The 12,661-nt window shown below is 42.2% G+C and overlaps 2 protein-coding genes across 2 annotated transcripts in view; one reads left to right on the top strand and one right to left on the bottom strand.

The window, feature by feature from the left end:
* Positions 1 to 7,821, bottom strand: part of tln2 (talin 2) — a 79,356-nt gene extending 71,535 nt beyond the window's left edge. Inside the window, exon 1 of the mRNA XM_022754270.1 lies at positions 7,798 to 7,821. The gene's annotated coding sequence lies outside the window, so the exon portion shown is untranslated. The remainder of the gene's footprint in view (positions 1 to 7,797) is intronic.
* A 2,761-nt stretch (positions 7,822 to 10,582) lies between these two features.
* Positions 10,583 to 12,185, top strand: LOC111228689 (C2 calcium-dependent domain-containing protein 4C-like). Its single transcript, XM_022754695.1, has 2 exons — positions 10,583 to 10,684; positions 10,809 to 12,185. Exon 2 carries the CDS (start codon positions 10,839 to 10,841, stop codon positions 12,183 to 12,185), a length of 1,347 nt encoding a protein of 448 aa, XP_022610416.1. The 5' UTR covers positions 10,583 to 10,684; positions 10,809 to 10,838.
* The last annotated feature ends 476 nt before the right edge of the window (positions 12,186 to 12,661 follow it).

The following is a 12,661-nucleotide window of genomic DNA, read 5'->3' as shown; positions in this document are numbered from 1 at the left end:
TAAAATCTCCTCCTCTGCTAATGATTTTGTACCATCCGGCCAGGTGAACTTATTCCCACGGCGATCATTTAGAATTTATGTCGTGCTCGACCCAGATGATCAGCATAACAACTAAGGTTGCATCAACACATTCATGAGGGCAGGTGAATGTAACTGTTATACAGCAACATTAACAGATGTTAGATGTACTTATGAGCTGTAGTTGCAGTGAAAGCTTTATTTGATTCTGAGTGTTCCCAGCGCTTTAGGCTGCATCTTAGTCAAGCTGCATCCTGAAATATAAGTAATTGCTCAGCAGGGCTCAGCATTGTTTCAAATCTGAGTGATAGCAAAACAATACTGTTAATAACTCAATAAAATTATTTAAATACAGGCAACAAGTAACAAGTAAACAAAACAACATCTGACCTCGCAATCATTGCCAGCTTGCAGTCATTGAAACAGTATGATACTCAGTGATACACAATCCAGTCAGTACCAAAAAGGTACTGATTCAATACTATTGGTCAAAGGGTCTTGGTTGACCAAGAATTTTTTTTTTTAGTCATTAATGTTTTTATGGTCTTTTAAAAGCAGCATTAATTTTCTTTTTCTTTCTTTTTTTCTTTGATACTTAGCATCGGAGACACAAGCCGTGAACACAACACTGACATATCTGAGGTTGTTACAGCCAACATATTAGCAAACAACTGCTAATTAACACTTCTAGGAGACATGGATCTACATTATAGTGTTAATATTTTGTGTTTCTGGCATCTGGCGAATACAAATCTTCTCTTCTCCTTCTCTTTTAGCTCTGTTTTGGTCTCCACCATCTCCTATATCTTGGATATGTGAATAAATGTGGCTCTTCAGCGGCTAAATTCTCCACTATTTTCACCAGCTAGTCACTAACTCTGCTTGTCTGCTGTTTGGTGCTGGGCAGATAGTGCACATGGGTGTTTCAGAGCTTTTTCCCTGAAAACAATTGTCTGCTGCAGATCTGTGGCTAGAAACTCTTTGAGTTTAACATTAAGAGCATATCGAAATTCATATCCACATACCAATCTTATTCAGTGTGTCAAGTGCAGCTTTGGTCGACTCAGGGTTCTTCAGTCATAAAGAGGCCTATATCATGGTCCAACACAGTAGGGTATATCTGGGCTGTGATAACTCCAGGTACAATTTACCCACCCCAAATGTTGAACCAGGATCAAAATGTTCACTGTATAAAAAGGTTTATGAAGAGTATCACTACAAATCATGCCATGAACTCCTGAGTCAACTTTATCATTCCATCTCCAAAAGCAGAGCAACGAATGTAATCCTAGATATTGCCTTCCACTGACGGTAACCAGAGATTCCCTCTGCCCTTAACACAAGGTCACTGCACTGCTGATGAGCCGAATATACAAGGCTAAAGTAACACAATCACTTATACAGCACAGCTTCCAGCTGCTAAATGCACTTCTGCCAGGCCAATATGAAATCATTTTGATGAGAATGTGTCAGAGCGGTTCTTCTTTGAGACTCAAGGTGCTGACACGACATAGCCCTGAGCCAGGGGAGAAAGAGAGTGAGCGAGGGAGAGTGAGAGAGTGAGAGAGAGAGAGAGAGAGAGAGAGAGAGCGTTCTCGCTCGGTCAGCAACCCTCACAGCCTGCAGAGGATCAGAGCAGAGGAGAGCAGTAATTTCAGTTCTGCTCTTCAGACAGGAGAGTCCTCTCCCCCGGACAGTCACAAAAACAGCCTGACAGCTGCTGTACACACAAAGGGACCTGACGGCCCTCAATTAACCTTGATGTGAAACTACTGCCTTGTCAGTTTTCCCTAACACAAGATCAACGGTCCCATTCAACAGCAATATCATTTTGTTTACTCTGTCTGCTCTTCCATCTTGCCTCTGTCCCAGTGCAGCTAGCCTTTGCTCTCACTGTCCAGAAATCGTGTGAAACTCTCAACCTCCGGACATTTCCCATCACGGACAATTTGCACTGACTTGGATTACATCAAACACTGCTCTTTGATTGTTGTCAGTGAGTTAAACAATTGTGTCATAAGTGTAAAAAAATTCATTGTGTCGTCAAGTGATTAATGTCTTAACTGTACTGCGGTGCAGGACCCCTACTACTCAGCTGCATTTGGCTGTGATGTATCATTGATGCAGATCAATGGCAAGTGGCTCGATCACTAGGATCTCTGCCCCACTGTCATTGACCTCTGGCTCCTGTAGCGCTCCTGTGAGACCCCCTGCCAGTGAAAAACACTCCCAGCATGCTGATGAAGGGGGCAAAACCATCAGAGCCTTTGAGAGTACGCCTCTAATGTCTTTTCTTTGTGACACTGGCCACAAAAAGAAACCCCTCCCAAAAGCAGAGCCCAAACATAACAACACAGCACACTAAAGCTCTCAACATATACAGTGTACTGTATGTAGTGGAGCTATTATAGTTCTCATCATGGATCAGGAAGCAGCAATTCAGAAGAGACAATGACTGCACAAGAACATTGAGTTGTCAATTTTTTTTTTTTTTTAGTGTAACTTCAAATACATCTTTCAACAAAGAGACAGTTTCTGTTCGTTAAATACTCCAAACACAAGTGGCCACAACAGAGCAGAAAGAAGCTGGGCAGGTTAGAACAAGGTGACTATTCACTGAGCACAAGCAGCCATTTTAACTGAACAAAGACAACCAGGTGATAAACTGAGTTATATGGATTCTGTGGCCATTAAATTCCAAAGCAGCAGTTCGCATTGTCTGGAAAATATTGACTCAAGCAGAATAACGCACATCGGCTCCTCTTGTACCCAAATGCAAAGTCAAATGAATTAGTCATTGTATTCACTCAGACTTGTTATACAGAGACACAGACTTATCAGAGACAAAATTAGTTCAGCTGCTCTCCCCTTTTCAGAGGAGGCTGTGTATCACATGAGCACAGGTATCACATGATCTTTACCACTGATAATCACTTTGCCGCAGACAGAGCGGGTCACGTTCCTGATCGCATTCCCGTGTTTCTCTGTAAAACCCCAACACAAATGTTTAACTTTACAAAGATGCTGCGTGTATTTGCAGCAGTAACACCTTCCCTAACAAAACTGAGTAGTGTTAATTGCAAACCTATTTACTGACAGTTGACAAGTACAACTCAATATTAATTTTAAAAAAAGGAATTTACGCCATTTGCACAGCAGTAAACCGTTGAAAGTTACGGAACAAACACTGAAGCTTTCGTCAGATGCTCACTCTGCTAAATTCAACTGAACTCAATCCTCAAAATACACACACACACACACACACACACACACACACACACACACACACACACAAAGAGATTAGGTAAAAGACTATTCATTAAATCAATGGACTAAACAATTTGAAACTAATTCGCAAACATATAAAAGCAGTCAGACAGCCGAAAAAAGACAGCTATTGACTTAAGCTGACAACCAGTGTTCGAGGGAAGCAGCAGATGACATGTCTTTCCTTTTATGCCATGAGACGAATTTGGGAGCGTGTACTGTGTGCATGTATACACTGAAGTCGGACCTGTCGTCTGCTCCGTCAAACTGGCATCTCGTTTGACCCGCTGATGAGAAGTGCCACGGGCTGCGCCAATGCCTCTGACCTGAACCACACCACGCCGGCATCTACTGACCTACTTCTCGAGTGTGCTTACGCATCGCTGGCACAGCCGCATCAGTTTAGAGCACATGTACAGTAAATGCACTGTATCAGCCACCACTGCCCGCTTTGTGAGGACTGTGTTCAATGTAGTACCGCTTCACCTATTGTTTTGTTCGCTTTACATTACAGCACAATCATATTAATAAACAATGCGATGTGTTGGGTACACAATGTCTGCTCAGCTGATTTATCATTATAAATAATAATAATTAACTGCCTTCTACATTTGGTCAAAAACAATACATTTATACTGCTTTGGATATTATGAAATCTGCACAGTGAAATGAAACTGTGTTATTTTAAACTGCCACATCATCACATCATCAACTGAGTGACCTGTGGATGTACTTCTACTGAACACATTCATATAATGGTCAACAGTTGTTAATGCAGCCGACTGAAGCTGATCCCACTAAATCTTTAATTGCAAGTGAGATCAACCTCACTTCAAATCTGAAATCATATTGGGAATGTGGTCAAGTGTTTGCTATAAGGCCCATCTGCATCGTAGCTCTCAACTGCATGCCACATTCATCTGTTAGAGGAAAACTACAGGAAACGATGATTTCAGATTGATGTACCGGTTCGGGAGTGAGGACTGGCTGCCAGCTTTTCCTTCTACCTCTTATTCTCTAGAAACAGGTCTGGAGGCGAGCCAGGCCCTAAAGAGGCTGTGATCACAGAGACAGCACCGGAAAAAAAAATACGTGGGAGAGATCTATTTCACTGGCAAACACAAAACACAAAGGCTGGGTCACAGCGACAGCATGGGGTGTGTTTTAGTTTCCACCTCCTACACGCTCATGCATTAAATATGGTTCAACAATCACACTCTCCAGTGACTCTCAAAACCCTTACTTCCCAGCCCTCCAACTGAACATTTCCTGGGGAATTCCGACCAGGAATGTGTTCTTGATGACGGAGCAACTGTAACAGCTGAGAGGAAAATCACTTTCTAATGAGCATCACGGAAACACAGTTGAGGCTTTGTCTTTAACAATTACTTGTTCTCAACTCTTTGGTCAAAATATGTACTTGGGAATGCATGACTTTGTTATTGTTATTTACGGAGCTGTTTGAGGATTGCATATTTCAGCGTATTTCAAGATCATGTTCGAGACTTGTGATTCCCAGTAAATTAGGTGCCGAGCTGAAAGTGTGAACTAAAGTTGTTGTAGCAGAGATGGCCTTAATAGCTTCCCATAATACAGAATCACTGTGGTAATGGCCTCTCCAATAGATGGCAATAAGTGGGAAAAAAGGCACCATTTAAAGAGTGCTTGGTTTTAATTACCACTGCAAAGTGAAATCGCAGCGTTTAATATTTCAGAAGCTTGGAGGAGGAAGAGTGGAGTGTTGACGATATCAACACATCTGTGCTACTTTTTATATTTTAAGTTTGAAACTTTTCTGACTCCTTTTAGCACAATCTTACAAACGGGTAAATGTTGCTTTTATAACCTTGGGACTTGTGAATAGCATCTAGTGTGTTGTTTGATGGAACAGTACGCCTTTATCAGTTGCCTCTGGCAGATTCATGCTGCATGTGAGCTTGTGACATTGGTGGTGCTGTGATCTAATTATATCTGTGTTCTGTGTTGTGAGAAAGTATAGAGTACTCATTGTAGATGCTCAGACCACTTTTGTATTAAACATGGGCCCGCAAAGGGCTCGTATTGTGAACCAACAGGTGCAGTGTTCCACTGCTAAGATTTACCTAGCTTCAGTATTTCCACAAAAAGATTTATCTGAATGCACAATGTTATTTGCTATTACTACTAGCAAATATTGTTTCCAGCCATTGTCACAAAAACAAACATATATATGCACATACATTGATCAAATCTATTATGGCTAGTCAAAATATAAATACATTAATCCTTCAGACAATCCAGCTCAATTCCATGATATGGAAAAGGTATTTATGATTCATAAAGCCTTTTCAGCAGGATGGAATCTAGAGATTAATCTCTTCTGGCACATTTTGACAATCTGCCATTCAACAAATCTTTTTTTCAACACACTGTTAGGGATGCACATGTCATCCTTTTACTTACATTTCTTTTTTGATTGTTTTTTAAATACGCGGACATATAGCCTCGAGAAAGACAACTCAAAATCCCCAAGATGGGCTCAAAACAAAACACGCTTGCATTTGGGTGAAGTGTCAACATTTCTGACAAATTGCATGACTTAATTATTTCTATTAAGGTAGAGTGATTCACCAAGTCCTCTATACATCACACCTGAAGCAGACTTTAGGAGCAAAGCTGCAGTACACCTTTCAGAAGGATGGATTATCTCAAACTATCTAGCATTTACTTTGCACAAATCAACATAAGGCCGAGAGAACCTATGTATAAATGATACAAACTCACTGAGCGATACAAAACATCCTGTAAAATGGAAAAAAAAGTTTGTTTTTCATCAGTGGTGCTTTAAGAATGCTATGCTACAGAGGAGCTCATGTAGCACTTCCTATTGTGTATTTGGTGGATGCTTTTATCCTGCACTAACTGGTACCATCAGGGAGTACATTTTAAGTGCGGGTACTCCCTGTTGGAATCAAGCCCCTAGTGTGTCAGTGATGGTAAAGATATCCAGAATCTAAGTTCAGGCAGTTTGACATTTTTGACATTTCTAGTTACATCACTCAGGTAAAACATGTCACTCTTCTGTATCGTTTGAAAACCCCCCCCCCCCCCCCCCCCCCCCCCCCCCCCCCGGCATGAGTATCCTTGAATTGACCCTTGCTATCCAAGAAGCCTCTCATAGTGAATGGTCAGCTGCTTTACACTGTAGAGGGGTGGGGGTGAAATCTTTCAAACAGTTGGTAACAACAGCCAATAGCTTCTTCAGTAAATGAGCACGTCAAAAGAGGCTAACGTGGTAGCTAATGTGGTTTGGTGTGCCGAGTCAGCCCGACACTCACACATTTGTTCCACAAACTAAAAGCACTGTATGGAAAACCAACCACGGAAAGATATGTAGGGGGTTTTTACTGTGCAGGGCCCCTCACCCCACAGTTTCTGTGTTGGTTTACCGACCTGTACCTGTGTGAAACAAGAACATGTCACAGCTCATAAAATACATATCTTCACAAGTGCAGTTTATAAGCATCTGTATGGGCGGCAGGGCGGCCTAGTGGTTCTGCTGATATGTCCTTCAGTCAGTCAGTCAGAGGGTGCACAGCCTCCCTGCTGGTGTCTTGGAGAGAGTAGCAGCACCATAGCCAGGTGAATGTGCACTCTTTATCTCTGCAAGCAGGCAGGTGTCAGATAAAAAGAAAGAATTTTCCTACTGGGATCTACGAAGTAGCAGATTTTTTTTTTTTTTTTTTAAACCACTGGGGCAAAGGATGACTGGGCTTGCAAGCTTTTGCAGGCTTAAGAAACTTGACCAAACTGACCATTACAGACTGTCCTCTGCCTATTCTGCCCACATTTTTCCTGTCAGCCTACTGTAAATCATCGGTGGTTACATCCCAAGCATGCCCACTTCAGTCTCACATTGTCAATGTCAGCTTTGATGTTGAGCAGATCCAGATAACATTCAGGTCAAGTCCAACTTACTGTACAGCACATTTCTTTGCCAGGCAGCACTGATGCTGAAGCTGGGCTGTGTTAGTTGCCTATTTAACCTACTTCAAGGCACAAAATTCGGCAAGCCTAAATATTTAACATGCAGCAACAACGGCCAAACAAGTAGGTCAATGAAATATTCATCTTTTTCATTTTTTTTTTTTTTGGTTAACCTCTTATCTGTCAATGTCAAAAGCGCTCAGTCACGTTTTAGGCGAAGAAATAAGACTTGACAGGCTTATAATAAAGCACCAGCTGAAGCAAATCGACTGATGTTAAATCCAAAGAAGAACAAGGAGACGGTGGAGTGGATCACATCACACTAATCATGTGAGAAAAAAAGAAAAGAAAAAAAAAAAGGTCGGCTGCAGGCTGTTAATATGAAATGTTTTCAGCGCTTCTGCTGAGCCATAACACCGAGCGGGTCCGCCTGCCTCCCTGTAGTGAGCCCGTTTGGGAGGAACAGCACCTTCAACAACAGCGCCAGGGTTTCAGAAACACAGTAAAAATATCTTAGGGGGGAAAAAAATGAAGGCGAAATCCTACCTGATGTCTGTCGCTCGTTAATGCATACGGGCTGTCTTGGATGTAGGCGAGGCGACACACACACACACACGCACACACACATACGCACCCATACACACCGCAAGCGGGTCAGCTCAGCTCAGCTCAGCCCAGCTCAGCCTGCCTGCCTGCCTGCCTGCCTGCCTCCTCCACGGCATCAAGCCCCTCCTCGTTTATCGTACAGTGGAGAGAGATGGGAAGAGAAGAGAGAGAAAAAAAAAAAACCGACCACATATCTATGCGCCGAAAAAAAGGAAGCGGCGTCACAATCACCCACGGTGCCTGATAATCATAAAGATGTAGCCCCCAGCTGGACGGATTTTAAAGGCTCAGGAATATTATATTGATTCAAATGAACGACCCTGAGAGATAAAATAGACCTGACAATCAAGTAAATGCATCATGCACAAAAAAAAAACAAAAAAACAACGCAGGAAAGATTTGAATGACTCAGTTGCCTCTTATTTTGAAAAAATGCTTTGAATTTGTGCAGTGAAGTGCACCTGCCAAAAGCGTGTCAGCACACACAAGCATTAGCAAGGGGCAGTCCTCGCTGCTGTGCTGCGCTCTGTCCCACTCTGACACAAGGTTTTCAGCTGGCATTTTCACACAGGGTCACATTTATGCCTCATGGAGGATGGTGTTTTAAACACCATGCAGTACATCTCAGACCAATGCTATCTGGAAAGAGTAGGGAGAAATTTTTCTTTAAGAGAATGTGGAGGAGTTTCCGCACAGCTGAATGATGAATTCATAAACCATGTTCTCCAGTTGAGTATTTTGAAGAGAGCACTTTGCTGTTTTGCATATCTGAGTCATAATTAGAGTATATTTAATGTATCAATCAGACAAGCAGCTCCCTCAGTGGGTGTACTGTTGTTTTCTAAACAGATACTGCCCCCTAATGGAGATACACAAGCATCCAAATGCAAGGACATGCCCGGACACTGGAAATAGAGGACAAAGCACGGGATGTTAAGTGTTGTAATATCTACCCACATGTATTAATGTGCATTATTAATTTTTCATAAATGCAAATGTTATAAGCGGGGTGATCATGTGTTTGTGCACTGGTGCTCAAAATATTTTTTGCTTGATTCACACTGCACTTCCTCTGAATCGCAGAAAATGCTGAGCTATTTCCTAAAAATCTATTGTTGATGGCAGCAATTTGGAACTTTAAAACCTTTTTATCCTGACAGTTAGTATGCACGTTGTTCTAAATTATGTAAAACTGCATTCCTGATTTTCATTCTTCCAGGTATCACACACAAACACACAAAGCGGACACACACACTGACCCACAGTAGGCATGTAATGCATGATATTTTCAAAAGACATAGAGTCAATATTTGCTTTTTTTTTTTTTTTAAATATACAATCTTTAAAATTTACCTCAAATTCTTCCACTTTGGTTTGCAAGGAACAAGAAGTATGTGTGTTACGCTTGAATAACTGATGTGATCTTAACATTTTGGAAAACATTTCTGAGAAGTACCCCATTTAGGACACTTTCCTGGTATATTGTTAGCACTGACATCATTCTGTCCTTTAGTGCCTGGTAACACGTGGTTACCACGTTACTCCACTTGAACCTTGTCCTGTGCAGAGTGGAGCTTTTTTTCCCCCTTACCACTATTCAATCTAGAAAGCCAAGGGACAAACTGTCAAAAGGCCTGTCCTTGTTGCAGTAGCATATGAAACATGCCAAAACATGTAGAACCTGACACAGGATTGTTTTCACTGTTTGAGTGTGTGTTTTAAAAAAAAAAAAAAAAAGGTTTGTGGGAATGACTGCAATAACTGTCAAGTTATAGCTCTCCAATGCAGGCTTACCAAAATTACACCTCTCTGTCAAGCATGAATCATTCATACTACAGCTGATTCGTGTCCCACCACAAGGGGGAAGCACTGGCATTACAACGTTTCTGTAGAGGTTGCAGGCCTAAAGAGCAGTGGTTTGTGTGGGTGTAAATAAATCACCATTCTGAGTCTCTTTTAACACTGATGTTGACTTTTCAGAAATCATATCTCTTATATATATATATATATATATATATATATATACTATATATATACAGTACATATAGTATATCTAGAATGGTGTGATGATGAAGCAATAAAAATGTCTTAATATTTCTTTCAAAGTGAGTGTGAGTAGCGGACTGAGCAGATATAGATTATACTAACACCAGATGGTTCAACCAGTAGCAATTGCTACATTTATTTCAATACCACAAGGACCTCAGTGGCAAGTTATTAACCATTGCTCTCACTGAAACACCTGATTGACCTGTAGCTCTCCTAAACTCAGTGAAGCTTGGCCAGCTTTATCCCTTGAACCATTGCCACTTAAAGTTAATGGCACTTCCAATGTTCTGAAAATAGCGCAGAATTATTATCTTATCAGATCACTTTGTTTATCTTAAATGAACAAGGTCATACATCTAATTTCAATAAATGGAAAAGCAAACGTGAGTTAACAGCCTACCACTTGTTTAAAAACAGTTGTTCACTTTCAATGTAGTGAACTTATCTTGCCAAAACAGTACAACGGCTACTACAGGACCACGGAGCTCTGTTGTGGTTTGGATATTTCCATGGGAACCAGTGGCCAAGGAGAGAGGGAGGATCCTGTTCAAGCAGCATAGGGGGAGGCGTGTGTTAGATTCACTGGTTTCCTGCTTCATTTAAACTGCCTGCATCTCTCAAACAGCCACAGATGTGCTGCTCTTGACAAGAGAGAACCTCCATCTGCAGTCAAGAGAGCCTCAGGGATTTGTCACAACACCCTGAACTTTTAGCCGGAGCAATCAGTCCATCCTGTTCAGGAACACTTAGTGGATTATCCATATCTTCAGAACATAAGGTAAGAAAGTATTCCTGCAAAGTTAATGATTTTAGTTGTGAGGGCACAGTTTTCTTTTTATAGTCTGTTTGTGTGAGTGTTTGATTTCAGGACACTTAACAAGAATATTCTTTCAATTTTACAGAGTTTCCCCCTCATTGCTACCACAGGACCCATGTGGGTGGTGGAGAAGATTCGTGTGTCAGTGGAGAGATCGAACCTGCCCATCCCATCAGCCGAACTCAGCTTTAAAATTGGTGATATCATGTTTGGAGAAAGAGTTGACAAACCCAAAAGGATTTCTCTCTGTCCTAATGTCATCACCCCTGACAACATCCCAGAGTTCTGCATCCCCCCAACAATCCCATCCCTGCATGAGATGAAGAACACGGAGCAGGGCCGAGCCGCTCGCCTTCCGAAGGTGTCTGCCTGTGAGAGGGCTAGCCCTGACATAGAGGTGACACCTCATGAGCTTCTCAACACACACATCATCCAAGTGGAGAGTGTGGATGAGAGCCCCTACGATGGCTGCAGTGACGAGGAGACCACCAATGCGGATCCCCAGAGTCAGGCAGCCTTGTCCCTTCCACACCTGGCCAAAACCCAGACCTGCTACGGGTTTTGCACCTTACTGGAGAGCCCCCATACCAGAAGGAAGGAGTCGCTCTTCCACTCTGATCCTGGCTCCTCTCCACTGCTGCTGCCCAGGAGCCGTTCCAGCGTGTGCTCCAAAGCCTCCCCCTCCACCTCCCCTTCCTCCTCCCCTTCCTCTTTCAGTCTTAACACCCTGACGTCAAGGCTTTCACCGAGATGCTACACACTGAACTGGCACACCACTCTGGACAGCGATACGACTTCCTCTACTGAATCCTCTCCTTTCAGCTCGCCACTGCTGACCAGGTGCCCTGCCAAGTCTTCCCTCTTCAAAGCACTGAGTCATGAACTGCTGTTGTCACGGAACATGAGGAAGGCGATGGTGTCCAGGAACAATTCCCTATCCACAGATGAAGGCAGCTCCACAGACAACAGCCCCAATGTCATGAGGAGGGCATCAGAGGGGTTAGCTGAAGGCCTGCCCAGCAACTGCAGCCTGGCGCCGCCCACCATTTTTCCCATGGACTTGACTCTGCACCGAGAGAGGGTAATGAAGGAAAGAATAGTACCCATAGGGAAAGATGGCAGCCTGAGACTCTCAGCAGAGTACTGTCTGGATAACCAAAGACTACGGGTTCGACTGATCAGTGCTGAGGGCCTATATCCTCTCTCTGTAGATCCCAAGATTATCAACTGCAGCATCAGCCTCTCTCTGGTTCCTGGAAAAGTCCAGAAGCAACGCAGTACAGTCATCAGAAAGAGCCGTAATCCCATCTTCAATGAGGATTTCTTCTTTGATGGTATCTCAGAGGAAGACCTCAGCCAGCGGTCCCTTCGCTTTAAAGTGGTGAACAAAATGTCCACCCTGAAAAGAGACTATCTCCTCGGAGATTGTGATTTGCCTCTTTCTAGCATTGTGCCATTATAAACCTAAGTACTTCCTCATCAGCTTATTTATGAATTCAATTATTTATTTCCATTTTTGTATTGTAAAACAAGATTTTATAATGATTAAATTATGGAAAACACTAAGATTGTTTGTCTTTAATACATTTCATTTCAAAATAAGACTCTAGACAAAATAAGGCCTTATACAATTGGTTCAACCGGTTTTTATAAATACATGTTTTTTGGAATTAAATTCTCAGGATAATAATAATATCAAAAAACAAATGCACCACAAATAAAAAAAACGTATCCTTACCTGTTAAAATAATGATTTACAGCCTTTTCATTCATTGGTGTGTTAATGTGGCTGCAGCATCAGGTGCCGTGAGACAACCACCATCTCATATTTCTCCTAAGCCTGTTGTTTTCGTCCTGACCTTTCCCATGATTAAAAATATCACTAGAAACCAGAAACCTTAGAGGGGAGTTTTCACTGTTGAGTATGCATAATTTCAA

The sequence above is a fragment of the Seriola dumerili genome, unplaced genomic scaffold (assembly GCF_002260705.1).
Source record: "Seriola dumerili isolate Sdu_G_001 unplaced genomic scaffold, Sdu_1.0 BDQW01000219.1, whole genome shotgun sequence".
In the NCBI taxonomy this organism is placed as follows: Eukaryota; Metazoa; Chordata; class Actinopteri; order Carangiformes; family Carangidae; genus Seriola; species Seriola dumerili.
The sequence above is the reverse complement of the archived record's forward strand: the minus strand, read 5'-3'. Positions and strand labels throughout refer to the sequence as shown.